Source organism: Porites lutea, chromosome 8, assembly GCF_958299795.1.
Source record: "Porites lutea chromosome 8, jaPorLute2.1, whole genome shotgun sequence".
In the NCBI taxonomy this organism is placed as follows: domain Eukaryota; kingdom Metazoa; phylum Cnidaria; class Anthozoa; order Scleractinia; family Poritidae; genus Porites; species Porites lutea.
The window spans coordinates 7,376,598-7,400,914 of NC_133208.1; the positions used below are offsets into that span (position 1 = coordinate 7,376,598).

General features: G+C 38.4%; 2 protein-coding genes and 1 pseudogene across 3 annotated transcripts in view; 1 reads left to right on the forward strand and 2 right to left on the reverse strand.

Moving 5' to 3' along the window:
* The window catches only part of LOC140945160 (uncharacterized), a 388,260-nt gene that overhangs the window by 13,232 nt on the left and 350,711 nt on the right, over positions 1 to 24,317 (reverse strand). The gene's annotated exons all lie outside the window — the stretch shown is intronic.
* On the reverse strand, positions 10,750 to 14,426 carry LOC140946897 (uncharacterized; annotated as a pseudogene).
* LOC140946902 (mitochondrial inner membrane protein Mpv17-like) overlaps positions 14,933 to 24,317 on the forward strand; it is a 19,362-nt gene continuing 9,977 nt past the window's right edge. For both annotated transcript variants that reach the window (XM_073396006.1, XM_073396005.1), the window contains exon 1: positions 14,933 to 15,107. In XM_073396006.1, coding sequence (XP_073252107.1) covers positions 15,026 to 15,107 — 82 coding nt within the window. In that variant the 5' untranslated portion in view covers positions 14,933 to 15,025. The remainder of the gene's footprint in view (positions 15,108 to 24,317) is intronic.

Sequence of the window (24,317 nt, forward strand, 5' to 3'; positions counted from 1 at the left end):
TTTTTGCATTTTTCCGCCGGTCAAGAATTGTAAAAAACATCACTTTCCACTGAACGCAATCCAATCACTCTAGCTGAAATCATTATCAAAACCGTGCAACACGGTAAAGCAGAAATAGGACCTTTTTTTCTGAATGGACAAGGTCATTGATACATCGAAGTGCTTCTATGAACCAGCGTGGCCAGAGCGATGAACGTGCTAACCGCTGTAAAAGGAAGTCAAGTTCGTGTATGCGACGACTACCAAAATACAAACAGAAGCTGTTCATACATTGACGTGAAACATAAAGTAAAAGACTTTGATTGAATTAATAAAAAATACAAAATGAAGAAATACTGAAATGAAAAACAATGTTAAATGTTTCTTTTCAGACGACATCTGCTATTTTTAGATTGAATATCTTCAGAACTTGACGAGAAATATGCAGTTGAAGACGGGAACTTAACATCGATTAAGGTAACGATAAGCATGTTTCAGCTATCTTTTTAAACTAGAAATTATTTTGAATGAATAATAAAACAATGATTGGATACGGATAGATCTTTCAACCGCTGAAACTAAGGAAGGATGGAAGGAGAGAGGGATTCGTGGATGAGAGGACAACAGACGCGCCCACTTTACAATATATTATAACATGTATATAACACATGAATATTTTACATGACTGAAAGTGATGCCGAAATAAACAGGAATATTGCACTCACGCTGGTCATGATCATAGTAAGAATATCACTGAAATAACTAAGAAATAATGTAGGAAAAATCACCTCTCACCTCCATATCATTGTTGTTATTTAAAAGTTTTATTTTCTTACCTCAAAATTTTCAGCTCTTCTGATCAGTTGTACGTCTCCTAACTTTTGGTGGTTAAAAGAGTTCTGACTGCTGTTCGCTTCTTCAATTGTCTGAGTTGTTTGCCTGTGAAGATCCAAGTACGACTAGCAATTAAAACTCAAACAAGATTTAACGCAGGATATGTTTTGACATATTTTCAGGAAGGACCCTTCTCCCCCAAAAAATCAAATTCAAACGCAAAAAAGACAGTTTTTTGTCACCTGAGGCGCCAGCTTATCGGGCTGACAAATATAAATGTTTGACCAAAAACAGCAGGCATGATCTCATTTCTATTACTGACGTTAGCTGGCCATTTCAAAAAGCCATCGATCGTTTTGTAATTAATGCTTCATTTTCCGGTGTTGTCCTAACGGGCATAAATTGACAAACTCCGCCATCTGGTCGCAAAGAGACAAATGCATTTTGTTTTTACAAATATAGTTTATTAACCATATGATTGATGTGTCATGGTCATTTTAAGGAAGAAGTGATACAGAGATGAATTTACTTTTCTTTCTTTCGTAATTTTTAATTCCTTCTGTGGTAACGACAAGTTTCTGTTATTACTTAAAATAGTTCTACGAAACTTAGATTCAGCAAGGAATCCTAAGCAAGTTCCGCCTTTGGAGCTACCGCATATAGTTTATGAGATAACTAACTGGACTGTTTAAATCCTTCAGACTCAAATATAAGGACATCTAAGGGCAAACAGAAATCTAGAAGTTCGAGTTCCGACGAAAGTATCTAAAAACTCACTCGTTTATCCAGTAGAAAAAAAGATGGGGATCTTCGCTTTCAGGATAAGTTAAACTGTGTAGTAATTACCCCTGTCACAGAAACATTTTATAGAGGAGATATGATAATCACTCACTCGATAAACGCTGAGGTTGGAAGCAACACCCTTGGGTCTGTCTTCAGGGCTTATAAACTTCCAAGTATATCCATATGAAAAAAAGTAAGAAGCCTCAGATTTATTAATAAAGAGTTATATAGACTTATACAGTCGCAAACTTCCGAGGGAGTCGTCTGAAAGCTGGGCGCTCACACTCTTCAGTGATGTCACAATCCAAAAACCGGAAGTGATTTTGATTGGATGATTGTCAAAACATTCGTATAAATTATACGAGTTATTATTAGAAATTTTAGCAGGACTGTAGTTTGATATTCAGCGGATCGCATGCTTGCGTGGACTGAGGGTGGATTGCAATTTTTTTTGTCAATTTTAGTGGAATTGTATTCATTTGGAGCGATTTTATCAAACCGTATGTTCCCTAAAATAAAACGTTCAAATCCATCGCTGAATTTTTTTATATGAATTCTTTTCTTCTTCAGATGCAAAAAACAAAAGAAATTGACCGATGATAAAGGATGTTTTGAAGAGCAAAAAATTTCTAAGATATATGACGACATATAAGTCGGTGTTTAGGATTCTACACTAGATGAAAGAACGGAGTAAAAAACTTTTTGGCCGGTTCAAGTAACTTTCTATTTTCAGTAACATTCATGCCATTGAATGAAGTGCACATTATTCCTTTTTAATAGCCGCAAGATAAAATAGATTCCTTTTGTCTCAAAAAATGCTATGCCGCTAACAAACGTTTAAAGTCCTATGAAAATGTGAGCAAAATTCTTCCTTTTTCATGATTCAGGGGAAAACAGTTTGGGCGACTGCAAGGTGTTTGTAGAAGTCCGCTAAAGCATTACTCAGTCGAAGGATAATTGTATTCTTATATCAGGTACTAGCAATCGTTCGATGGTATATAAAGAATATCTGTTTTATTTGACTTCATTAAACACACATCTTTGTACATCTTTTTAATTCAGTGACCTCATGGTAGGGAAAAATACACTTAAATTGTGAAGAAAATATAGTGAAGGCTTTTCACGTGATCTCACAACCTGCAAACTCCAATTCGTGTTGCGACCTCGCTTACAGTGTACTTAACAACTCAAACCTGACTACTCGCAATGCTAATTCACTGGTGACCAGTGACTTGCCTTGGCATGAAAGTAGAAACAAAATACTAACTAGAGTACACAGCGTTATTTGGCCTTACGAAGTCAAGTCGCAATTTCCACCACAAACTTTAACACAACACCCATCGGCGACTTTAATAAAGACTCACTCACTTAAAATCCAACTCATAAATCCAGCCAACCTCGTCCCCAGGGCTTTTATCTAAAACTCGCTAGTTTGGGTATTAAGCATTTATTGGGGAAAAGGGTAGAGTGAAGCAAAAAGGTACTTTAACTGTTGGCCGTAACAGGAACATATGTTCACATACGGCGTAGTGGTGTCAATAACGCCGTTCATGATAAAGTATAAAGATAATAAAAAGGCTACTAAATATTGTAAGTAAAAAACAGCTCTATCTTTCATAATGGTAAAAAAATTCTACTTTACGTACCTCAGATTTCAACTTTTTTGATCCACTGTATTTACCAACTTTTGGTGAATAAGCTTCTGACGATCAATGAGGATGTTTTATACTTGAACGATGTTGCTTACTGACGCAAATACGTACAGCAATTTATTTAACTCAAAGATAATGTTCAACGTGTGGGATATGTTTCAATGCATTGTTAGGAAGATTGCAAATTAGAGCAATTAGAAGTTCAAGGGCAAAAAAAACAATTGTAAAGACAATTGTTTGTCAGAACGGTGGCGCCAGTTTATTTCTTATTGATAAAAACGTTTGACCAACTGAAAAACAGCAGGCATGATCTAATTTTTATTGCTGACATTTGCTGGCTATTTCAGAACACCGTCACAGCGGAGCTCTCACGCGCGAAGGGCACCAGCGGAGCACCATGGGTAAGAAAATTTGTTAAACTATCCATCCGAGAAAATTTGGTTATGACGCAGCGTAGTAAGGACTGTCCGTACACCCACTACATGTTAGCCGATGCGACAGAGCTGAACAACGTCTGCGCATGTGCAAAGACGGGAGAGGTCTGGGATCTAACCTAGTATCGTTTTCAAAGGGATTTTCAAAACATCCTCACATTTAAGCGATTATTAAGGTGGATTCTGAATATTTCAGGTTCTCATTTAAGCTAAAGGTAGATTATTTCATACTTTATTCAATTCTCGTTTCTACCCTCGTAATTTTTCTTCTACTTTTTTCTATGAACAAAAGAAGACGCACAAACGAAGCGTCCCTGCAATAATAGTATCGTTTGCAAAGGGATTCTCAAAACATCCTCACATTTTCCCGATTTTTAAGGTGGTTTCTGAATATTCAAGGCTCCCGTTTAAACTAAAGGTAGATTATTTCACACTTTATATAATTCTCGTTTCTACCTTTGTAATTTTTCTTTTACTTTCTTCTATGAACAAAAGAAGACGCACGAAAGAAGCGTCCCCGCTGTAAATAGTATCGTTTGCAAAAGGATTTTCAAAACATCCTCACATTTTCCAGATTTTTAAGGTGGTTTCCGAATATTCAAGGCTCCCGTTTAAACTAAAGGTAGATTATTTCATACTTTATTGAATTCTCGTTTCCACCTTCGTAATTTTTCTTCCCTTTTTTGCTATGAACAAAAGAAGATGCACGGAGGAAGCCGAAAACAGTTCTTTCATTCGAATGTGTTCATTTTCAAGCGTAAACACATGAAAGTACAGACTATCAATATGTTATCAGTTCTACGAAATTGTCCGGACATCATATCAGTGTCAGCATTAAAGGTACATTTTATTTATCTTTGTCTTTCCTTGAATGATCGTCTTTTAGTTATTTCTCTTGTTATATCTCGCTTGGTTTCACTATAAGAACTGTAAGAACACAAAACAATGACTGAGGTTTCGATCAAGTTCTTTCTTTCAAACTTGTTTCCCTTTATGACATCATTCTTGGCTCAGCTCAAAAGAGCTATTATAAATTTTTGTATATGACAACAGGCAAAATTAATGTTGAAAAGAGTAAATGGGTAAGTAATACAGTCGATGCCTGCTGGTAAAAGTATCAATGACTTGAAGTTCTTCATTCGTTGATTCTTCTGCTTCATTCAAACCTGTCATAAATGGAAAACTTATAGTTAATACGAAAACTCACGTAGAGCTGAGCCAACTTGTGATTGTTTCTCAAAACTTCAACAGCCTTAAACTTTAAAGGTTTATTCATTAATAAGTTTAAAGGTGCAAATTAAATTTTAAACAAACTTAACCGAATAAATACTGATTCTACAGCTCGACCAGCGCCTCTAAGCCGGTTAGAGGTACGAAAAAGCTTCTTTGATCGCACTAAGATTTGTAACTAAGTTTAAGACTTTCATGACTTCTTGTGTCTGATGGTATTATTGCGCTCGAAGCCGGCTTTCTTGCCACCAAGAAACGGTCAACAACTGTTATCGCTCGGCCTACATTACAAAGATTTGCAACTCCTTAACCAGAATAAAGTAATATTTAAGTAAATCGTTTACGTACCATCGAAGAAAAGTCGCCCAAACTCCAGCACATTGTTCTTTTTTAATTTCTCAGTCATCTTTCTGCAAACTTACTGACGATCTGCATCAAAACAATGCCAAAAAAACCTTCGCCGGGACGGTAAAAAACATTTTCCTTGATCCCTGGATTACGTAACATTTCTTTCCATGAGTTGCATTTCTAACGTATTCGTAGAATTTCTCCTTCGTTGGCATTCACAAACATGAGTTTAGATGGTCGAAGATAAAATTAAATGGTCTCAGTTGCAAGAATTTCACTTTGCGCGAGTGCTTCACGCACGGGCTAGACGAGTAAACAAGTGATGTCACAGACATGCATAGTACGTTATTCAGCCCTGTCAGCCGATGCTAAATGTCAGGTTATTTTGGCGGGAAAGCGTATGGCCACCTGCGTCTTGTGAAGCAGACACAACTAAACAGTCAATAAAGACGACAACGGAAAGCGGAAAATGTTTCTGTATCCGTCTTTTCTTTTTTTTTTTTTTGGAAGTATTAAGCTTAGATTAATTGTCATGTCCACAAATTTGTAATATAGAGAAAGATAAAGATAGAGACAAAGAGAATTTAGGGCGACGGGCCAGCGAAGTTCAACGAGAAAAGGAGCTGGAGCGAGAGAGAAAAAGCAAAAGGAAACATTTTCTGTTGGAGGAACAATATTAAATTTTGTAGCGGCGGGATGCTAGCGGCCACCAGGGTGAAAATGAGCGACAGTGAAAAAAGAGTGAACAAGAACACGTCCGACATTCCCTCCATAAAATGTGTAACTAGGAGGTTTCTGGAAGTTTCACGTAACAGTCGTGCAAAACAACGGCAAAGAAATGTACAAAAAAAGTGTGCTGCACGTGCATAGTTGCTTTTTATGCTAATTAGACCTATTGTTGTTTTTGTTTTTTTGTTTTTTTTTTTCCCGTTCTCGTTGCCTTCGCCGCTTAGCATTATTCGATTTTATATTTTGCTTGAGCAAACTATAAAAATTATCGCCCGCTTCGCTTTTAGGCATGGCTAAATCTATATATTATATATTTTCGGTCTTATCCTAATGGGCATAAATTAAACAAATTTCTTCATCTGGTCGCAAAGAGACAAATGATATTTTTTTTTTAACCCTTGGACGTACGAGGGGGGGGGGGGGGGGGGGGCGAGTGGGGGTGGTTGCCGCCCCTCTCTGAATTTTTTTTTTTTTTCCTAGACTGAAAAACATCAGCACTTGACGTTTTCAATAGCTGTTCATTTGTCGCTCGCACGCATTTTGAGACAAGTTTAGTGATGGTCAGTTACTAGGGATACGAGACATGACGCCATAAGTAGCAGATGGTCAAGCCATTTTTGAGTGAAAACGCATGTTCTTTCAACTTCTCCCAACAATAAAAATAAAAGTAACGATTGTGAATAAAATGATGCAAAGTACTTATATCATGTGTCATTTTATATGTTAGGCACAGAAAAATACCATATTTCCTGGGGTTTTAACTTGATTTTTAATACTTTATAAAATCTAAGATGGTGGCCAAGATGGCGACCTTTATTGGTGACGTTACAGGCCTCTAGTAGCGCTACCACTTATAAAATATACCTCATCTTGTTGAGAAGATCAAAGGCTTTCCACTGAAGGTAAAATCGCTTATGTCTATTTAATATACCGAGGACCATACAACCGATTGTTAGATCAACCTCGGCTCCTCCCCAGAGATGCCAGCCTCTTGCACTACCCTCCTGAATGTCAACGGACCACCCCCGTCCCCCCAACATAAATCGACCTAGCCCCCAAATTTTGACATGGGAATGGCTTAGGACATATATGAAGTCTTACATGAAGTACATGCCATCAAACCCCGCTTTCATCATTGTAATGACGGAATAATCTTTATCAGTTAAGAAACCTTAAAATTGGGGTTTTTCCGCATTTCTCGCGAACCGCGAACGTCAAGAAGTCACCTGACTAGGGCTTTGCCGTCAGGTTTGCGGTTTAAGGTTCACGTTTGTACGGCTAGACAACGCTCCAGAGGTAAGTGATGTACCGCAAGGTTTTTTGCCCCCTAAAACAACAATCCCACTTTTGAAAAGAAATACAACCTTTTAGAACTCTTTTGCTTATTGACTATCGAAATCTACTTCAAAAAACGTACTTTTGAAGACAATTTCTCAGCTAAAATAGGAGTAAGTCCCAAATATGGGTAGAAGGGTAACATGAAGCCGTTAACCCCAAACCACAGTTTGTCGCTTGCAGTAACATGAGCAAATCTCGATCTTAAGGTCTCTAGTAACTAAAGACGTGCAAAGGAGCTGCCAGTACCGTACTATGTCTACTATGAAAATAACAACTTCTAGTTTTGACAATAGAAATGTGCTAAATTTTAAACAAAAGCACAGAGAAACTGGAAAGTCGATTTTATCCGAGCAGGAGCCCATGACTAGGCTCCTGAACTGGGAGATTTGGTGACCCGTACGGGAGCGTGGGTGGGTAATCTGTTCATCTTTGAACAGATTACCCTGAGACACCAAAATAAATCACTTGTAAATACCACCAGTGGCAAAGAAATTATCCGTAAACCAGAGGAATGAATTCAACAGTAGGATTGAAACTTTGGAAAACATCGCGAGAGACGAGCGATGGCACTACTGACTACGACAACCTATTCAGTTTAAGTAATGCAAGTATAAATGCTCTGTACAATTCCACAAAGACTTTTTACCTGTATGTACATTCCGGTAAGGAGAGCACCTCTGGTTGGAGAGCAAATTGGTTGTACATAGTACTTATCCAATATTACGCCTTCAGAAACAAGTTTATCCATGTTTGTAGTGTTGATTTGTGAACCATGAAACCCAACATCACTCCATCTTAAATCGTCTAAGGCTATCAGTAAAACATGTGGCGGAAAGGCAATAACTTGGAGCACAAACAACGAAAACGACGAAAACAGGAGAGCAAGAATCAGAAAAAGGTTGAACCGCTTTTTGTAACCTTCCTCCTTTTCGCCTTGTTCTCGAAGCGAAGTGTCAGCAAATGAGGTCCGATTTCCTTAATTCAATACCCGTTCACTCCAACCCGATCCGCCCTCCTAGGTCATTCCTGTTAACTTTGCTGGTCGCCCACATAACAGGCGCCTTTTACCAGACGAAACTCTTGACGAAACTAATCGATGACATCAATGAAATCAATGAGTAATCAATAGTAGGTCTATTTGTCATTCTTGACAATGCTTCCGGCTCGCCTTCCGGCATGGTCACCTAAATGTGACGTTTAGTGCTCGATCGGAGCACTTCAGTACAAACGTACCGTTCTTTTAATCGGCTTATTATTAATCATTTGAAAGATTTTATACTCGATGATATTCAAACAATCAATTTCTTACCATATCGTTTTTATTATTATTCTGTTCAGATCGAGATCACCGAAAAGGCGTCATCAAGATTCGATTGCGAGCAGTCCCTTCCTTTTCTTTTGAGACACTTTAGAATGCGGGCACGTGCGAAGGGCGAGGGACGAGGGGCAAAGCCGCGAGAAACGAGGGAGAGCCACTATCTCTCCTTCTCTTCTTCTTAAGCTCACCGCGCTTGGCTCTGAGAAAAAATGGACAACAGTTCATTGTCTACACCATATAAACTGAATTCGTAGACCACTCTCGCCATAAATACAGTACTCTATTATGGATCGTGTTCATCACCGACGAAATTCAGGTTTGAAATCGTTTAAGCTTCGCCAGGAGGAAGCTAGCAGAATCGAACGCGTAAGGTGGGCTGTAGCCACGCCTATTGTACTATGCTTGTGCCAAAAATGTTGATTTAACAACTTTACAACTCGTCAGAGTTTGCTGCCTCGCTCTCTTTGGTCATTTTTGAATGAAGCCTTAATTCGTTTTTCCAAAGCATTGCTTTTTTTTCCCGGGAAGATTGTCCACCGAATCTAAATGAATTTCAACAATCGAAACTTTATAACGCTTAAATAATAACAGCAGGTGCGTACCGTCAATATACGCACATACGCCCGTGCGTACATGTACAGCTGAAATATGGAAAAATGATACACTTTTTATTCCCTGAAAAAGCCTTTTTGCAGCATTTAATCGGGATGACTGGTACATTTTTCGCTCTATATTTTTCTTTTTTTTTTATCTTTTATTATTCCATAATTCTGATGGCGTCACTGGCCTTTTTTGTCCTTAAACATGCACTTGGGTACAATGTATATCCAGCACCAAGTTTCAGCGACCGCGACCATCTTTTTTGGATGAGGACGTTGCAATTTTCCATTGCCGGTTTTTACATTTCTTAAGGTGACAACTAAGAAATGGCTTCATCTCTATGTTCGTTGTATTTACTGCACAACAAGCAATTAAAACGTTCTCAGGGGTTCGTCACGTGTTCCTGCCCCACTAACGTCTGCAGAACCGATAGATAAATTCCTTTCCCATTGTTCGCAAATATCAGCTGGAGATCGCATGCAGATTATCAGAGATCCAATCGGCGCTGTTGAAGTCAAAGTGTTAACAAGCCAAACACATACGTACAAGCTCGGTAGAGTGTGATACGTCACCAAAGATTTTTGCTCCGGACGAGAATCTAGGATATAAACCAGGGGCACCCAACGACAGTGTCCTTTCTATAAATACATGGAAAACGATAAGCATTGGCTTTTTGTACATTTCTCTCTCTAAAGGCTAGATTAGATGTCATTTGCTCATAAAATTCAGTTTGTTTCTTTTTTTTCAATTCCACTGGTTGAAAAAAAATGCTTCTTGCAAATATGGCGCAAATTTATAAAAGGCGGAGGAGTAAGGGCCTGATTACATGGAGATGGGGGAACTCAGTAGATGGAGTAACCCGCCTATCCATATTTAATCTCTCATTTTAATTTGATTACGTAGGTAGGGCTGCGGGTAGCCCAGTCTGCCAGACCGGGTAACCCTCCCAGCTGGGTTAGAATTTTGTCATGTAAACGTTTCAAGGTGGGGTAGCCCGCCTAGCCAGAGTCGAAGTCGTGGTACATGAAATTCGCGCAAAATTCAATTTGGTGGTGGCTTTTATCATTATTAAAGGTAACAATAGAAAGCCACAGCACTGAAGGTTGCAGTAAGTGCAGCAAGTGAGTGTAGAAGTAGCTTAATCGCCAAAACACTTGGTTTGCCGACATTTTTCTTGTTTACGTGCTTAGCTACCATTCAATAATCTTGAGAAAGTGCACCATGGGATGGCGGGTTGTAAGATTGCATGTAAAGGAGGGTTATTGCTTTATCCCACCCAAGGGGGTTACCTCACCTACCTGGCGTCCCCCATAATTATACAATTACTTAAAAAAAACTTTCAAAAATATCTATTTCACTATTATACAGAATAAGGCACAAAGTTAAAATATTTTACTTTGTGATTTTTTATTTTCCTGACTACTTTTGTCATTACAAACATGTAAGCAAATACAAATTGTTAGAAGTAATAAAAAATGATTATAAAACTCAAACATAATGTTACGAAAAATTGTATTGCGTGACTAGCGTGACTTTCTAGAAGGTTCGCGAGAGTTCATAGTTTGTTTATTTTAGGATATTGTGTAAGCGTTTCTAAAAGCGGTATGTTTTGTAATCTTTCTATAATTAGACTATTTGGAAAGTTCCAGAATCTTATTGTAAAAGTATATAAGTAGGCGAGCCCGGGTTAAGTGTTAACTAGTTTTCACAAGCGAAGAGAGTTTGACGTTGGTCGTGTTTAGTCAAGTGTGACGAAGGCAGAGTTTATTCAAGTTGGCGGAGGCCGTGTAAGTTTATCAAGATTAATTAAAGTTGGCGGAGGCCGTGTAAGTTTAACGAGTTACGTGCTGTTGTGGAGTTTTACTCAGTGGAAACTACGTTCATTTTTGGAATAAATCTTCTTGTTGCTGTTCCGATAACCCTGCGTTCAGTTTAGTTTGCAAGCTACCCGTCCTCTATAAGATTACCCGCCTAACACATAACAATATAAAGTAACGAGAAAATCGATACACTGAGTGTTATAGAGAGTCATTTCTTCCTATACCTTACATTTGAAAGGGTGCAATATTTTTTCTTTTGACTCTCGAATACAAATACAAATAAATGAACAATTGGACGCCACGCACGAACAGCCTTTAGAAAAAAGTTCAAAGGGTAGTAATTCTCTAAAGGGGTATGCTTCTCCAAGCATTTGCACGTGCGTTTGTAAGCGTTACGATAGCAGAACTCGGGACCACCGCTACAACTTCCAACAGATCTCATGCATTTAGCATTGACGGCATTGCAGGCTCGACAACAGTCGAATAGAGCGCCAGGAACTTGCATCGATATCTGGGAGTCTTCTTGAACAGCACTGTCGATCCCAAAACGCAGTTGACTGGCGTGTCCTCAAATTTGTGAAAACTTCCCTCCAACTATATTTAGACTGCAAGAAAAGCAAGGTCAGTCCTTCGAATCATTCATCTTTTTACTCCAAAATTAAAATTTACAAGCGAAAAAATAACAACAACAACAACAAAAATAAGCAGCTTGGAAGGTGGTGCTTCAAGATGTGGATGTTTTTTACAGGGGCGGATCTAGGGGGAGAGTGCAGGGGGTGCGCACCCCCCTCCCCCGCCCGAGATGGCCTGCGGTTTTCTAATACAACTGGTATTCTGCGAAAAAAAAAACTATGTGGTTTATTGGTGTTGAAGTAGAGCAAGAGACGAGTGCACCCCCTCCTAAAAAAAATCCTGGATCCGCCCCTGTTTTATACGGCAATCTGGGTTGTATTTTGTAGCCTAAAATCCTCTGTGAAGTCTATTGAAATAACCTAAGGAGCAAGTTTGTTTCGCGAATTTCCTTAAAATAAGACGTTTGCCAGTTCTGATTGCTTACGTTAAATATGCTGGTACATCCAGCTTCTCACAAGATGGCTCACTATGAGCCAAGCACTTTAATTTTCTGGTCGACTCGTCATTCTGGGAAGATGTTAAGAGAGCTGGAGGTTCGTCTCGGAATTCTAAGCTTGTCGTTTCAGGCAATAATGCTGTGTGGTCTGGACGGAAGAATATCTTGACATGTTCTTCAGTGCTGAAAGCGTTCACAAAAGCTACAGCAAGGGAAAGAGTAACAAGGCATATACACGTCTTCATTGCTTCTCGCCGGCAAGGTAAGCAGCAAAAACTCGGTGGTATTGTCTCGCTCTGAGCTTCTCTTTGCTTCGCTGTATTTTTATGACAGATATATCGGTATAGATAATGTGTGGATATTGTCCCAGCGCTACCAATCATGTTCGCTGTTGAGTGACTTCTTCAAATACGAGACTCCTCTTAGAATTTGATATTAGCCAATCAAGATCTACCCGTTACCCGTTACCCGTTGGTAGCATGTGATATTTCTCGTTTTTCAGTATTCCTTTGCTTTACACACAGGTAATAATTTGTGCCGAACAGAGTTTAATCTGATCACAGAGAGCATTTATTCAAAGATGATCAAACAGGATCGATAAAGTTGAACTAGGCTTCTTTTTTTTAACAGCTCTACCGATCAGTAATCTTTGACTTAACAAAATACTGAGTTATCTCGAGGATGTTTATTTTGCGCCTTAATTTACAATTTTCTTTCATTCTTTCAGTCTAATTTTCGTACCTACTTTTTTACAGAGATCAGGTCGTGATCCAATCTTCATAAATGGGGTTGAGTATTTTGTCTGTTGCAATGTTCTGAAAAAAACAGTCTATATAAATTGCACTTCAGCAAGGAAAACGTTAACAGCTGGAAACAGCGTTTAATTTAAAAGGGCAAAATTCTCTAAACAAGTATAACTAATTCAAGCAGAGCATTAATATTGATGATCTAACACTTTTTCGTAACTGAATCAATCCATTCCACTTGCATGCCAAGAGGGTCAAGATGGGAGTGGCTCAGTTTTCGTAGATCAGCTGTAACTATAAGGACTCTGTAAAACTTTTTATGGCAATAATGAACCGGCTCTAATGGAGACTTTTACATCCCAAGGTGAGTACGACTACGAGAACGGTTAAGGCAGATTCAGTGTTAAGATCTGGGAAAGGGTGCCCACTCCTAAATCCACCCACGATTTTAAAACGTAGAACCGTAGCAGCCGTTTTAAGAGTTTAAGGTACGAGGTCAACCTGCCGCAAGGCCGGACTAAATGAATAGGATGGTGAGACTCCAGACACAAATAAAGAAATATTAGATGAAAAAGAGACCAGTGTGAAATTATTTTCAAAAAAAAAAAAAGGAAAAGAAAAAACTGGGTCCATGTACTAAGATATATTACGCACATTGTTTTAACTTACGTAAGATCAATGTAAGCTATTTTTTCAGAAAAAAGAACAAAGCCCATGTAAATATATTGCTCACATTGTCCATAGTAATAGAAAAACAATGCTTTGAATCTCTCGTGGTGTGTGTGGTCTCTTCTTATTGAAAGGCATCTGCTCGGTCGCTGTTCTCCACTTGCCATGCTACTCTTTTCTTAAATCTATCACTCTGAACTGGGTCGCGTCATAAATCCCCTTTCCAAAAACAGCAAATCCTACATCATGCACTGTATGGGTTTCCTCACCATCTCTCAAGTACCCCTCTTTTTTAAGCAAGCAGCTGAATTAAGATAAGTAAATAATATTAATAGAGGCTTTTTAAACCCATTTTTCCCTTAAATCTCCTAATTAAAAGTTGAAATTTATTGCCTCCCTATCCCCTATCCCTAAAACAGGATTAAAAACACCCCCAAGTTTTTTTTTAAAATATATAATAAACTCCATGTAACCTATCAAAATGATCAAATAATTGTTTCTAATCGTACCATAACAATAACAAGGCTCTAAAGAGAGGACTTTAGAACTATTGTAATTTTGCTAAGCAGCAACTACTGAGAAGTTACCACGCGCCTACTTAGGAATTGCCACAGACCTACACCAGCGGGATGTTGGAGCAATACAAGCAAGCCCCTCGAAGAGTGATGAACTGAACTAAACTTTGGCACTTAATACATGTAAAGAAATTACAAAAACAAGGTTGTTGCCCCAATACTCCTGCTATTAAAAGATCCCCTGCCTTAGCAGACAGAAAATCCAAATAAACATACATTGATACTTGTGTCGCTTTCTGAACTCTCGTAGTTGTTGTTCAACTATGGTGTCTTTCCTGAACTATGATGTCTTCATTGAACTAAAAAACAAGGACAAAATTTATATGCTCTCAAACTGGCATTGTCCAACAGATTCGAGTCGTCCTTCTGAATTCTCAGTTCTAATTCTTCTTCATTTTAAAATGATGATTAAAATGATGTCTTTTTTGGGTTCACAAATGCGAATGATGCCCCCTTCTATTCTCCTAAAAATAAAGTGACCCCCCATCCCCCCTCACAGCCCACCTGCCCGTCCCCCGCCCCCCTCCTCAAAAAAGATAAGATAAGGGACGGACTATTAGAAAAGTTATGGGGGGGAGGGGAATTTTCGAGCCGCAGGAATTTTTTTTTCGTTATCAAATTCCTTGCATGAATTTTTTTTAGGCCATAGCATGAATATTTTTTTAGTATTAATTGGCGTGTACGAATTTTTTTCATTTAATTTTCCCTTGCGCGAATATCTTTTTTGTACTTCGTCTCCACCGCCTACATAAGTTTTCTAATGGTCCGCGCCTTCCCCTAAGTTTGATTCAAATTTCTTCCCAGGGCCGCTCGGTTGCTGAAATAAAAAACAGAAAAATGGCGGCAGTGATCTCCAGCGGATGGTAGCGCGCACACAAAAAAAGATATAAGGCAAGCCGTAATGAGTATTCTAAGAAGAGCTTGGGCGAAATATCAACAGCTGCTTATAACACATCCTTGGAAAACACAAACTATAGGAACAGGTATTGTAATTAATGAGATTCCTTTTTTAGATCGATTTGAGGAGACATCACCTCACTCAAATCATTTGAGTGAGGTGATGTCTTCTAAAAATCCAAATCTTAATTGCTGTGAAATAAGCTTAAATCTTTTTACCGATTGCGTTGTAGGGGCTTAGAATTGTTCTGAAAGACGAATGAGCTTCGGATTTGCGGATTTGTCATTATTAAGCTTGAAATGTCCTCTAAATTGGCAGGGTATGAGGACGTTTGGAGACACAGTTGGGACAGTTTGGGTATTGTTAGATTTCCATACACTCAAAATGGAAAACATAGCAAAATATGACCCTCCACAGGATTTTAATGCTAAAGGTGAAAGCACGCACACGACACGCTTTCACTTCAAAACAAAAGAATTTATTTTAACACGCTTTACAACGCTTGCAATCTTGCCTCATTAGCAATTTCCTTTGTTTCACAGGACACGCTTGAGACAATTAAGCGTGAGCAAGTCGAACAAAAGAGCGTGTTAAAGTTTTCAAACAAAAGCTCCGTGCGAAAAAGCACAACATGCTTTCAGTGTGCTCAAAAGCACGCAAGGCGTGTTATCTATAAGCTAAATAAATTTCCTCCACAAAAAGGAACCGTAAATGATTATGAACGGCACCCTTTTTTGGAGAAAGAAAAAGTTCTACCTCAGCGATCGCAGCGACAGTATCTGATTGAAAAACGTTGTGGCTTGAAAAATATAAACAGTGAACGGTGGGACCAGGATCGCCAAATCGTATTTATTTTTCAGCAATTGCAAGGATCGTAGTGATCAAAAGAAAACCAGCCTGCTTTTCTAGGTGTACCAAAATTCCAAAACGGTTTCAATGTTGCTTAATTGATCCGGCCGGCAATAACACAAAAAGCGAAACCGGTATTTAAACAATGTATGCAAATTTGTTCTTCTTGGAATATTACATCGTGTATGCTTCAGTCTTATTGTCCAAATTTCGTAATCATCTTGTTGTCTTTCTTGTGGTTGCCGTCTGTTTTACAACCATCTAAACAAACACTCGCACTATGAAGTTACCGCGACTGATTTAGTGTCATCCGAAGTATTACGACCTGCAATTAAATATTGAAGTGTGTTAAGTAGTCTGCTACATGGCCTTTTTTTGGAACGGTCATCTAGAAATGTTTAGCCTTCGTCAACCTATAGAAAATTCTAGACAGTTTTTGTTTCTCCGATCTAATTACCTTCGTTCGTCTCAGCATGGCTTAGAGAAATATATTAAACTAATTTATTCAACTTCATTTCTCTGTGCATTACTGCTAATAAATATTCCGGTGGCATAACTATAATTTTCAGCCGACATAACTTCAGTGCCTTGCATGCGATAGCAGGCCTCTTTCCGATTCCGGTCAACAGCCGACAGCCGGAGGAATTGGTTTACACTGATCTCGCGTTAGAAAAGGCCTAAATCAAACGAAACTCTGGGCATGAAACCATACTATGGCGCGCTGTTTGTTTCAAAATTATATTTGTCAGACAATGTTGTATGATATCATCGTCTTCTTGTCATTCATCTCTCATCCCTTATTTGGCATCATTTGTTGTTGCTTTTTCATACGTCTCCTCTTGATATTTGGTGCTCCAGAGAGAGAGAGACTCGGTTTAACATTATCTCTGTCGTTTGTACGCACTACTCTATCAGTTCTATCCATTACTCTGTCAGTTGTACACACTACTCTGTCATTTGTAAACATTTTCTCTGTTAACACATGCACTGAGGGATGTTCATATTAACTGGGTTGAATTTAGAGAAAATGTATCTTAAGAGTAACTTAAGGACTGTCTTTCCCCAGGGACAAAGCAAACTGTCTGTAATAATGAGGTGTCTTTAGTAAGCAGGTGTCCAAAAAACGGGGTTTGACTGTATACACAGGGCTGTCAACCCTCCTGCATAATCTGGGAGACTCCAGATTTTGAACCATAATTCACCCAGTCTCCAGGTTAGAATCTGAAATCTTGCGGGTAATCGCCATGGTTTGCCGTTTCTTGTGGAATCGACTTTCTGACAGTGGAATTTTTTCAAATACTTTGCTTTGTACTTGTTTGAGCTATTTTACTGTTAATATCAAACATTTCCTCACAAATAATATAAGCAATAATGTGGTTGGTGGTGGCAATTAATTAGGTCAAATGTGACTATTCCAACAACATCTTTTTGTGCAGTTTTTTTCACAAATGTTGTCATGTGCCGTGGTCATTATGACATCATTTATCATCCCTTTCCCATTAATTCTCAATATTTGAAGACATGAGGGGTTAACAGCCCTGGTATACACCTGGTCCCAGTTGTTCAAAAGATGGATAGTGCTATCCACAGGATAAATCATTATTCAGTGGATAAGTATTAGGAAAATGAATTGCGCTATCCAGTGGATAGAGATTTATCCAATGGATAGCATTATCCACCTTTTGAACAACTGGTGCCTGATTGAAAAAACATTGTCGCTTGAAAAGTATAAACTGCATGAACGATGGGACCGAATGGATTTATGGGTAGAACTTTATTAGCATTGCAAGTTCTTTTCAGAAATGTTTACTTTATTAAAGCTTTTGGTGATGATGCATCCAAAAAATATCAAACAGTTTCCAGATCTCATGGCAAAAAGCTCACAGCTTCACCTGTCCTGGACACATAAGAGATGTCTACAGTTAAAGACCATAGGCATATGACACACACACACTTGAAAATCATAAGATAGGACATAAAAAGCTTTCTTGGAAGACAAAAACAACAACAACAACAACGGCATGCCTGCAGAAAGTACTTTAGGTATTTGCATCCGCACAAGTATCTCGTGACAATGTAACCTTTTGTCAAAAGAATTTGCTTTGCTAATGAACATACATGTATACCCATAAATACTTGAGGCCTCATCATTCATGGTTTATACTTTTGAGCGACAACAACAACAACAACATTATCCGGAGGATAATGCTCTTGGCCCACAGACTGTCTTCATACAAATTTCACAGTTGCACTAGATACAAGTAGACATGTATATGTACAGTGCATGCAGCTCAAAACAACTGTCCAAAAAATGCGTGTGCAATTTGTACCTCTGCATCTGAGTGTGCGTGTATCTCTGACACATCTGATTAGTATACATACATGTATGGGCCAGCTTTATACCTCTTTCACAATGGTGTCTTATTAATATATATTTTTTTATATGTGTGATAAATTCAGGCTTTCTGACCTCGTTTGAAAGTAAGAATTGTTCTGTATTTTAATGAGGTCAGAAATGGTTATTATAATCCTATAAAAGAATACATATTTAATAGGCCACCAGATTGTAAAATACGTCTATTGTCTACATATTGCTCTTATTTTGTGAAAGATTTGAACCTGGGCAGGAGTCATTTCATAAGTAGGCTGAGTACGATTGTCTGGGTGAACGTGGTCCTGAATGTTGACAGTGACTGACGTTTTGACAACCTGTGCAGTATTCATCTTCTAAGTGACTCTGAAGATGAATACTACGGATTGTTGAAACACCAGTGACTGTCAACAACAACAGTCCTATTCAGGACTCGAACGTTCACCTGGACATTCATGCATAAACTATAATTTGTTTTTATTTTGTTGTTAGTTTTTTGTGGACTTTATTGTAAGTCACTGGATCTTAAACAGTGGGCATTAACTGAGGAACTGTATACTAGTAAACATACATTTATCTTCCTACAGTGTAACTCAAACATTTGAACAAGCATCCACATCATTGGCACTAAACGAATCTTTGGCTAAATGTTTTCAATCCATTATTAGTTTGACATCTTGAGGAAGGATAAACATGTACATATACCAGTATGCAAAGAAAGATGTGTCTGATAGCCCAGGGCTAGTGGATTTTGCAATCAGGCTAGTGAATTGTGTTCTTAACTTGCCAGCGGAGCAAATGAAGTTTTTTGGGAAATTCAAATTACAGAAGAACTGTAATCAATGCTGCTCATTAAATTTTTTGAGGGGCTACTTAAAAGACACTTAACACCCGTTCAATTTAATTGGGACTCGTTCAATGTAATTGGGTGCTGTTAGCTGTTATTGCCTGTTATCAGCTATTAGAGCCAATCAGGATCAAGATTATCTTTGGCTAAGAGCTAGTCTAATGTTATCAGATAACAAACCCATTAGATCCAATGGCAAGCTTGTTAGTGAATAACGGGATAACAGCTAATAACAGCTAATAATACTTCACCCATTATACCCAATCACAGGTTTGTTAGAGAATAACGGGATAATAAGCTACATTCCACAAGTGTGAATTTGACCCGTGAGGTAAAAATCTATTTCATGACAAGTCGGTGCATCATTCTCGAGTACATACTGGAAGGTTGCACGCATACATGCACATTTGATCCATTAGCTGCCCTGAACTCATCTAAAACTCGTTTTGGTTTATTTATCATGTTTTTGAAAAACGTCAAAATTTTACCGTTTTCAAATAACCGATAGGCTTTTTAACCCAGCACCTACGAAACAGTGGAATGTTCAAGAATAGAACAAGAAAATTACTTTATGATCTTTGGAGAAGCGTAGCTCATAACAAGCATGCAACTATCCAACGATCTCTCGATAATAGGTCAGTGATACAATAGTTGTGAATAGGAAACAGAACAAATCAACACTGCCCAGAGGAAGTTTATCAGTTATCAAGTGACAATTGCTGACATTCCAGCCCATTCCTGCACGCAAATTTCTTAGACAGTACACTCACACATTTACTTTCTTAAGTTAAAACGATCCTTACACTTCCCTTTATTTCACCTTGATTTAACGATGAAGTCTGTTTAGAATAAAAAGAAAGGCAAACTTGACGTCACCTAAGGAAAAACCGCCGTTTCCGTTTTTCATTTTGCACAAAGAGCATCACTTTTTGAGACATATTTATACGTAAAATGTATTAACTTTTATACAGAAAAATTTTGAAAGGCCAGAAAGGTTTTACTCTGACACGTTTTGAGAAACCTTTTGTTTGACCATTATTCGGCGATCGATCAGATTTAAAGGGCACATTTTTACGCGCCCTAAAAAGTTGTTAGAAGAAAGTAGCGAGTATAAGTTATTTAGTCATACGGCGGCGGGACTTGACTGAACGCAAAGAGAGCGTTACAATCTAATGGCATACGAGCGACTGCAGGCATCTCATGACATGTGGACTTTGAGATAACTATCAACGGCTTTGAATTCTTTCCATGTGCGAGAAAACAAAAAGTATGCAGACGGGACCAAAGCGGGAATATGTTATGGCGATAATGGCCGATAATCAAGGCACTATCAATTGTGATGAATGGTGAACAAATCTACTCTTTTTGTTGAACATTTTAAACGGTATTACAAAACAAACGCACTCACTATTTGAGTCATGCTTGTCACAAAACCCTTTCATTTTCCCATTCATATTAAACAATTACTTTCGTTTTCCGTTTTGGCGCCAAAGTCGGTACCTTTGCGCCAACTTTAATTCTCGTCACGTCCGCTGGTGTAAAATCGATGTAATGGAAACAGAAGCCTGTTCGAAGGTGCAGTAGAAAACTCAAAGTTTCTTGCGAAAAGTTCTCTTAAGAATCGACATATTATAATGCCCCCCCAAAATAATATAAAACGCTTACCTCAGGTGTTACTTCATTTTCATCTAGAAGAATATATCACAAAAAGTATTATGATGTGTATGTATCCTTTCGCGTCCAGCAATGGCCTTTTTTCTCGTCTCTCTTAATTCCGGAAGTGACTTTCGTTTACGACACCTTTCGGAAGTAAAAATATCGAGGACCACGCTTTCTACTCTCATTTTTGGACTTGCCCCAGAGCAAAAGATTTCCCTAGGAATTCTCCATGTTCACATGAAAGGACGTCTTACGTGGGAGAGTCGGTACGCACACAATAGCTCTTTCTGCTCTCGTTAACTTTAACAACCGGCTAATCAACATTTTCCGGCTGTACTCTCTTCACTATTTGATATTCCCGTATTCTTGCATTTAATCAATTTTGTATATACATTGTTTTATTCAAGTAAGCATGATTTAAGTATACTACATATTATACTACATATACTACATATTATTTTAGACTTTATTTTTCCGAGCATGGAATTTGCTGACAATAAGAAAACCGTGACTCAGGCTTGAAATGTCAAGCGGGCAACATTTTTCGGCTTATCTCTGTTCTCCTGCAATCGCGAATTTTAACAACTTTTCATATCAAATGTTTTATTCGCGTGAAATATGCTACGATAGATCACATTGATTAAAACGTGTAGTCATTAAGCATTCTAATGGAAGTAAAACCGTGACTTATCGTGAATCAGTGTGTAAATTAATATAGGTACAAAAAGCATTATACATAATTGTTCTAGGTCCACTTTGCGATTTTAGCACCTTAAAATTTTCTAAAAACTTGCAACAAAAATTATTGTCAGATTGCCATACCCACAAACAAAAGAAAAAACACTTCAATAAACCAAGGGTAAAAATTGAAGTGCCAACATATTTTGCAGAGTCTTTCAAATAATGCTATGCCGGGCTAACAAAATCATAAATCGGAGGTACAACTGTCTCGGGTTAAGCTGGGTTACAACCACGATGAATCTCGACAATCCTTTATTAATGGATAAATAAATCTAGAAATAAGTGTGCATGCCTGACTTTAACTATGGTAAAGAACATTTCATACGTATTCGGGCTGGACAGATTCAGCTACTTACAACACCGGCTCATTTTTAACCGGCCCTATGCGTCTTCTTCAGTTCCGCAACATGCACGCAGAAAACGCCAAAAATACTCCAAATACAGAGAATAGATACACGTCTTAGCCTAACTTACGTGCTTTCTTCGCCAAAATATTTGCGACAAAAAGCGCGAAATTTGCTTTTTATTGATGTCAAGTTTTTCACTTGCACACTCTTACTATCGTCAATGACCTCTACATTGCGACAGAATATGAATTCTGGCGCTACTTTATCCCAGTCCTTTTTTTGAGGCCACTGAAAAATTCCGTTTCTCTCTGTCAGAAAATGTTCAGCAAAAAGAGTAGATTTGTTCACCATTCATTACAATTGATGGTGCCTTGATTATCGGCCATTATCGCCATAACATATTCCCGCTTTGGTCCTGTCTGCATACTTTTTGTTTTCTCGCACATGGAAAGAATTCAAAGCCGTTGATAGTTATCTCAAAGTCCACATGTCATGAGATGCCTGCAGTCGCTCGTATGCCATTAGATTGTAACGCTCTCTTTGCGTTCAGTCAAGTCGGGAGTCAAGTCCCGCCGCCGTATGACTAAATAACTTATACTCGCTACTTTCTTCTAACAACTTTTTAGGGCGCGTAAAAATGTGCCCTATAAATCTGATCGATCGCCGAATAATGGTCAAACAAAAGGTTTCTCAAGACGTGTCAGAGTAAAACCTTTCTGGCCTTTCAAAATTTTTCTGTATAAAGTTAATACATTTTACGTCCGATTACGATAAAAACTTTGCCGATTCAATCGGAGCCAGTTCACATTCCGATGTTCATAAGTGTCATCGTCATATTATTTTATCTGATACATAGAATGAAGCGTGTCACGAAACCAAAAGAGTCGTTTCACTCCAAAGTAATTTGTATCGACTGTACCTTTTTCCTACTCCATAACAAATAACAATATTATATGTTCCATGTTGTGTTTCTAGTTTGTTGATTTGATGCGTGCCTACACGTGATTTTCGACGTTTTGCAGAGGTATTTCCTTCAGTCAATCGCAGACACCACGCTGCTCCATAAAATTTATTCTATGAAAATTAAAAGGATTTAAATATTACGACGCAAAACACCACTGTTCCTATTTGATACATAGCAAACGAGACACCATACTGAGTAGTGTGTTCTTTACTCGATACTTTCTAACAATGCAATCCAAAAACATAACTCACTTTCTCGAAACACAACTGGATGCATAGACTTGTTACAAGTAGACCTCAACGGGTTTCCTAGCGAGCGGAGCGAGAGCAAACCCATGGATAATATAAAACCACGGGATAAACTTTTACGAAAATTTGCGACTTTCATTCAACGATCCTAAACGCAAGGAGCAATGCGATCTGCGGCAAAAAATACCGACCAATTAGATTGCGGCCTCAGATTGTCTCCAGGGAATTAGCAAAAAGAACTGAAAGATTCCCACACTCGTGAGTCACGGAAAACACGGAACGAAGTTTCATACAAAGAGAGAATGGCTTAGCGACTTAGCTGTTCTGTGAGATTGAGCATGGTGCCACGTGAAATTGCTTTCGATTCTCAGCGCTTAGGAAAATTTGCGCTTGACTCAAGGTGGCTGACTTTTTGACGAAAAGCAGAACCTTTTTTACCGGAGTGTTCAACTAAAGCAAACTGTGCATACATCCGGTAAGTTAGAGAATCGAGAAAGAGAAAACCAGTTGAGCGCCTCCATCAGTCACTTTTTTGAGTTCGTATGCAACCAATAAACAACTTGCAGCCTGACTGTCAGACGATGTCCTCTTCTCTCCTGTGGCAATTTAAGCAGTTAAAGAACACAACATGGTAACAACATTTGCATTTTGGTCGTGGATGTTCTGACTTCTTTGTATTTTTTTCGCTTAAAGTCCTAAACTGGTTATTCCTTTAAAGATTTCTTTCATCATGCGTTTTGGGTTCCGGTTAGCACGGGCCCAAGCTATTTTAAAATTATCATTTTGAGATCGTACACTTGCAATGTACATTGCGCCGTCTGTCACTCAAAAGATGCTCTTCAGCGTTGTTGAATGACTTGCTGTTTCTTCTCGTGCCCATTTTGATACACAAATTTAATATTTTCTGGTCATACTCTGTAATAGGTAAATACAAACAAATGTTCGAAACTGTGACGTTAAATTTCGGTTCAAACAAGACACATTTATAAGAAAGATAATGTTAATAATAAGAAGAAACACTGGATCTGGTGTCTTTGTGCATCGAGAAACAACATTCACGCTTTTGCTTTTGCTTTTGTGACGGGTTATTTAAGCTGCCAGATATTTTTGATGACCTTTGTTAATTGGCCCGATAAAGACTTGAGACCCGTTGCCGATTCCGACATTCAACGGAATCGGAAAAAATCGGTGCCCAATAGATCGGCATCGGTGTGACCCGATGCCGATATTTGGACGCGTTCGTTTGTTCTAAACAGATTTCATCGTTAA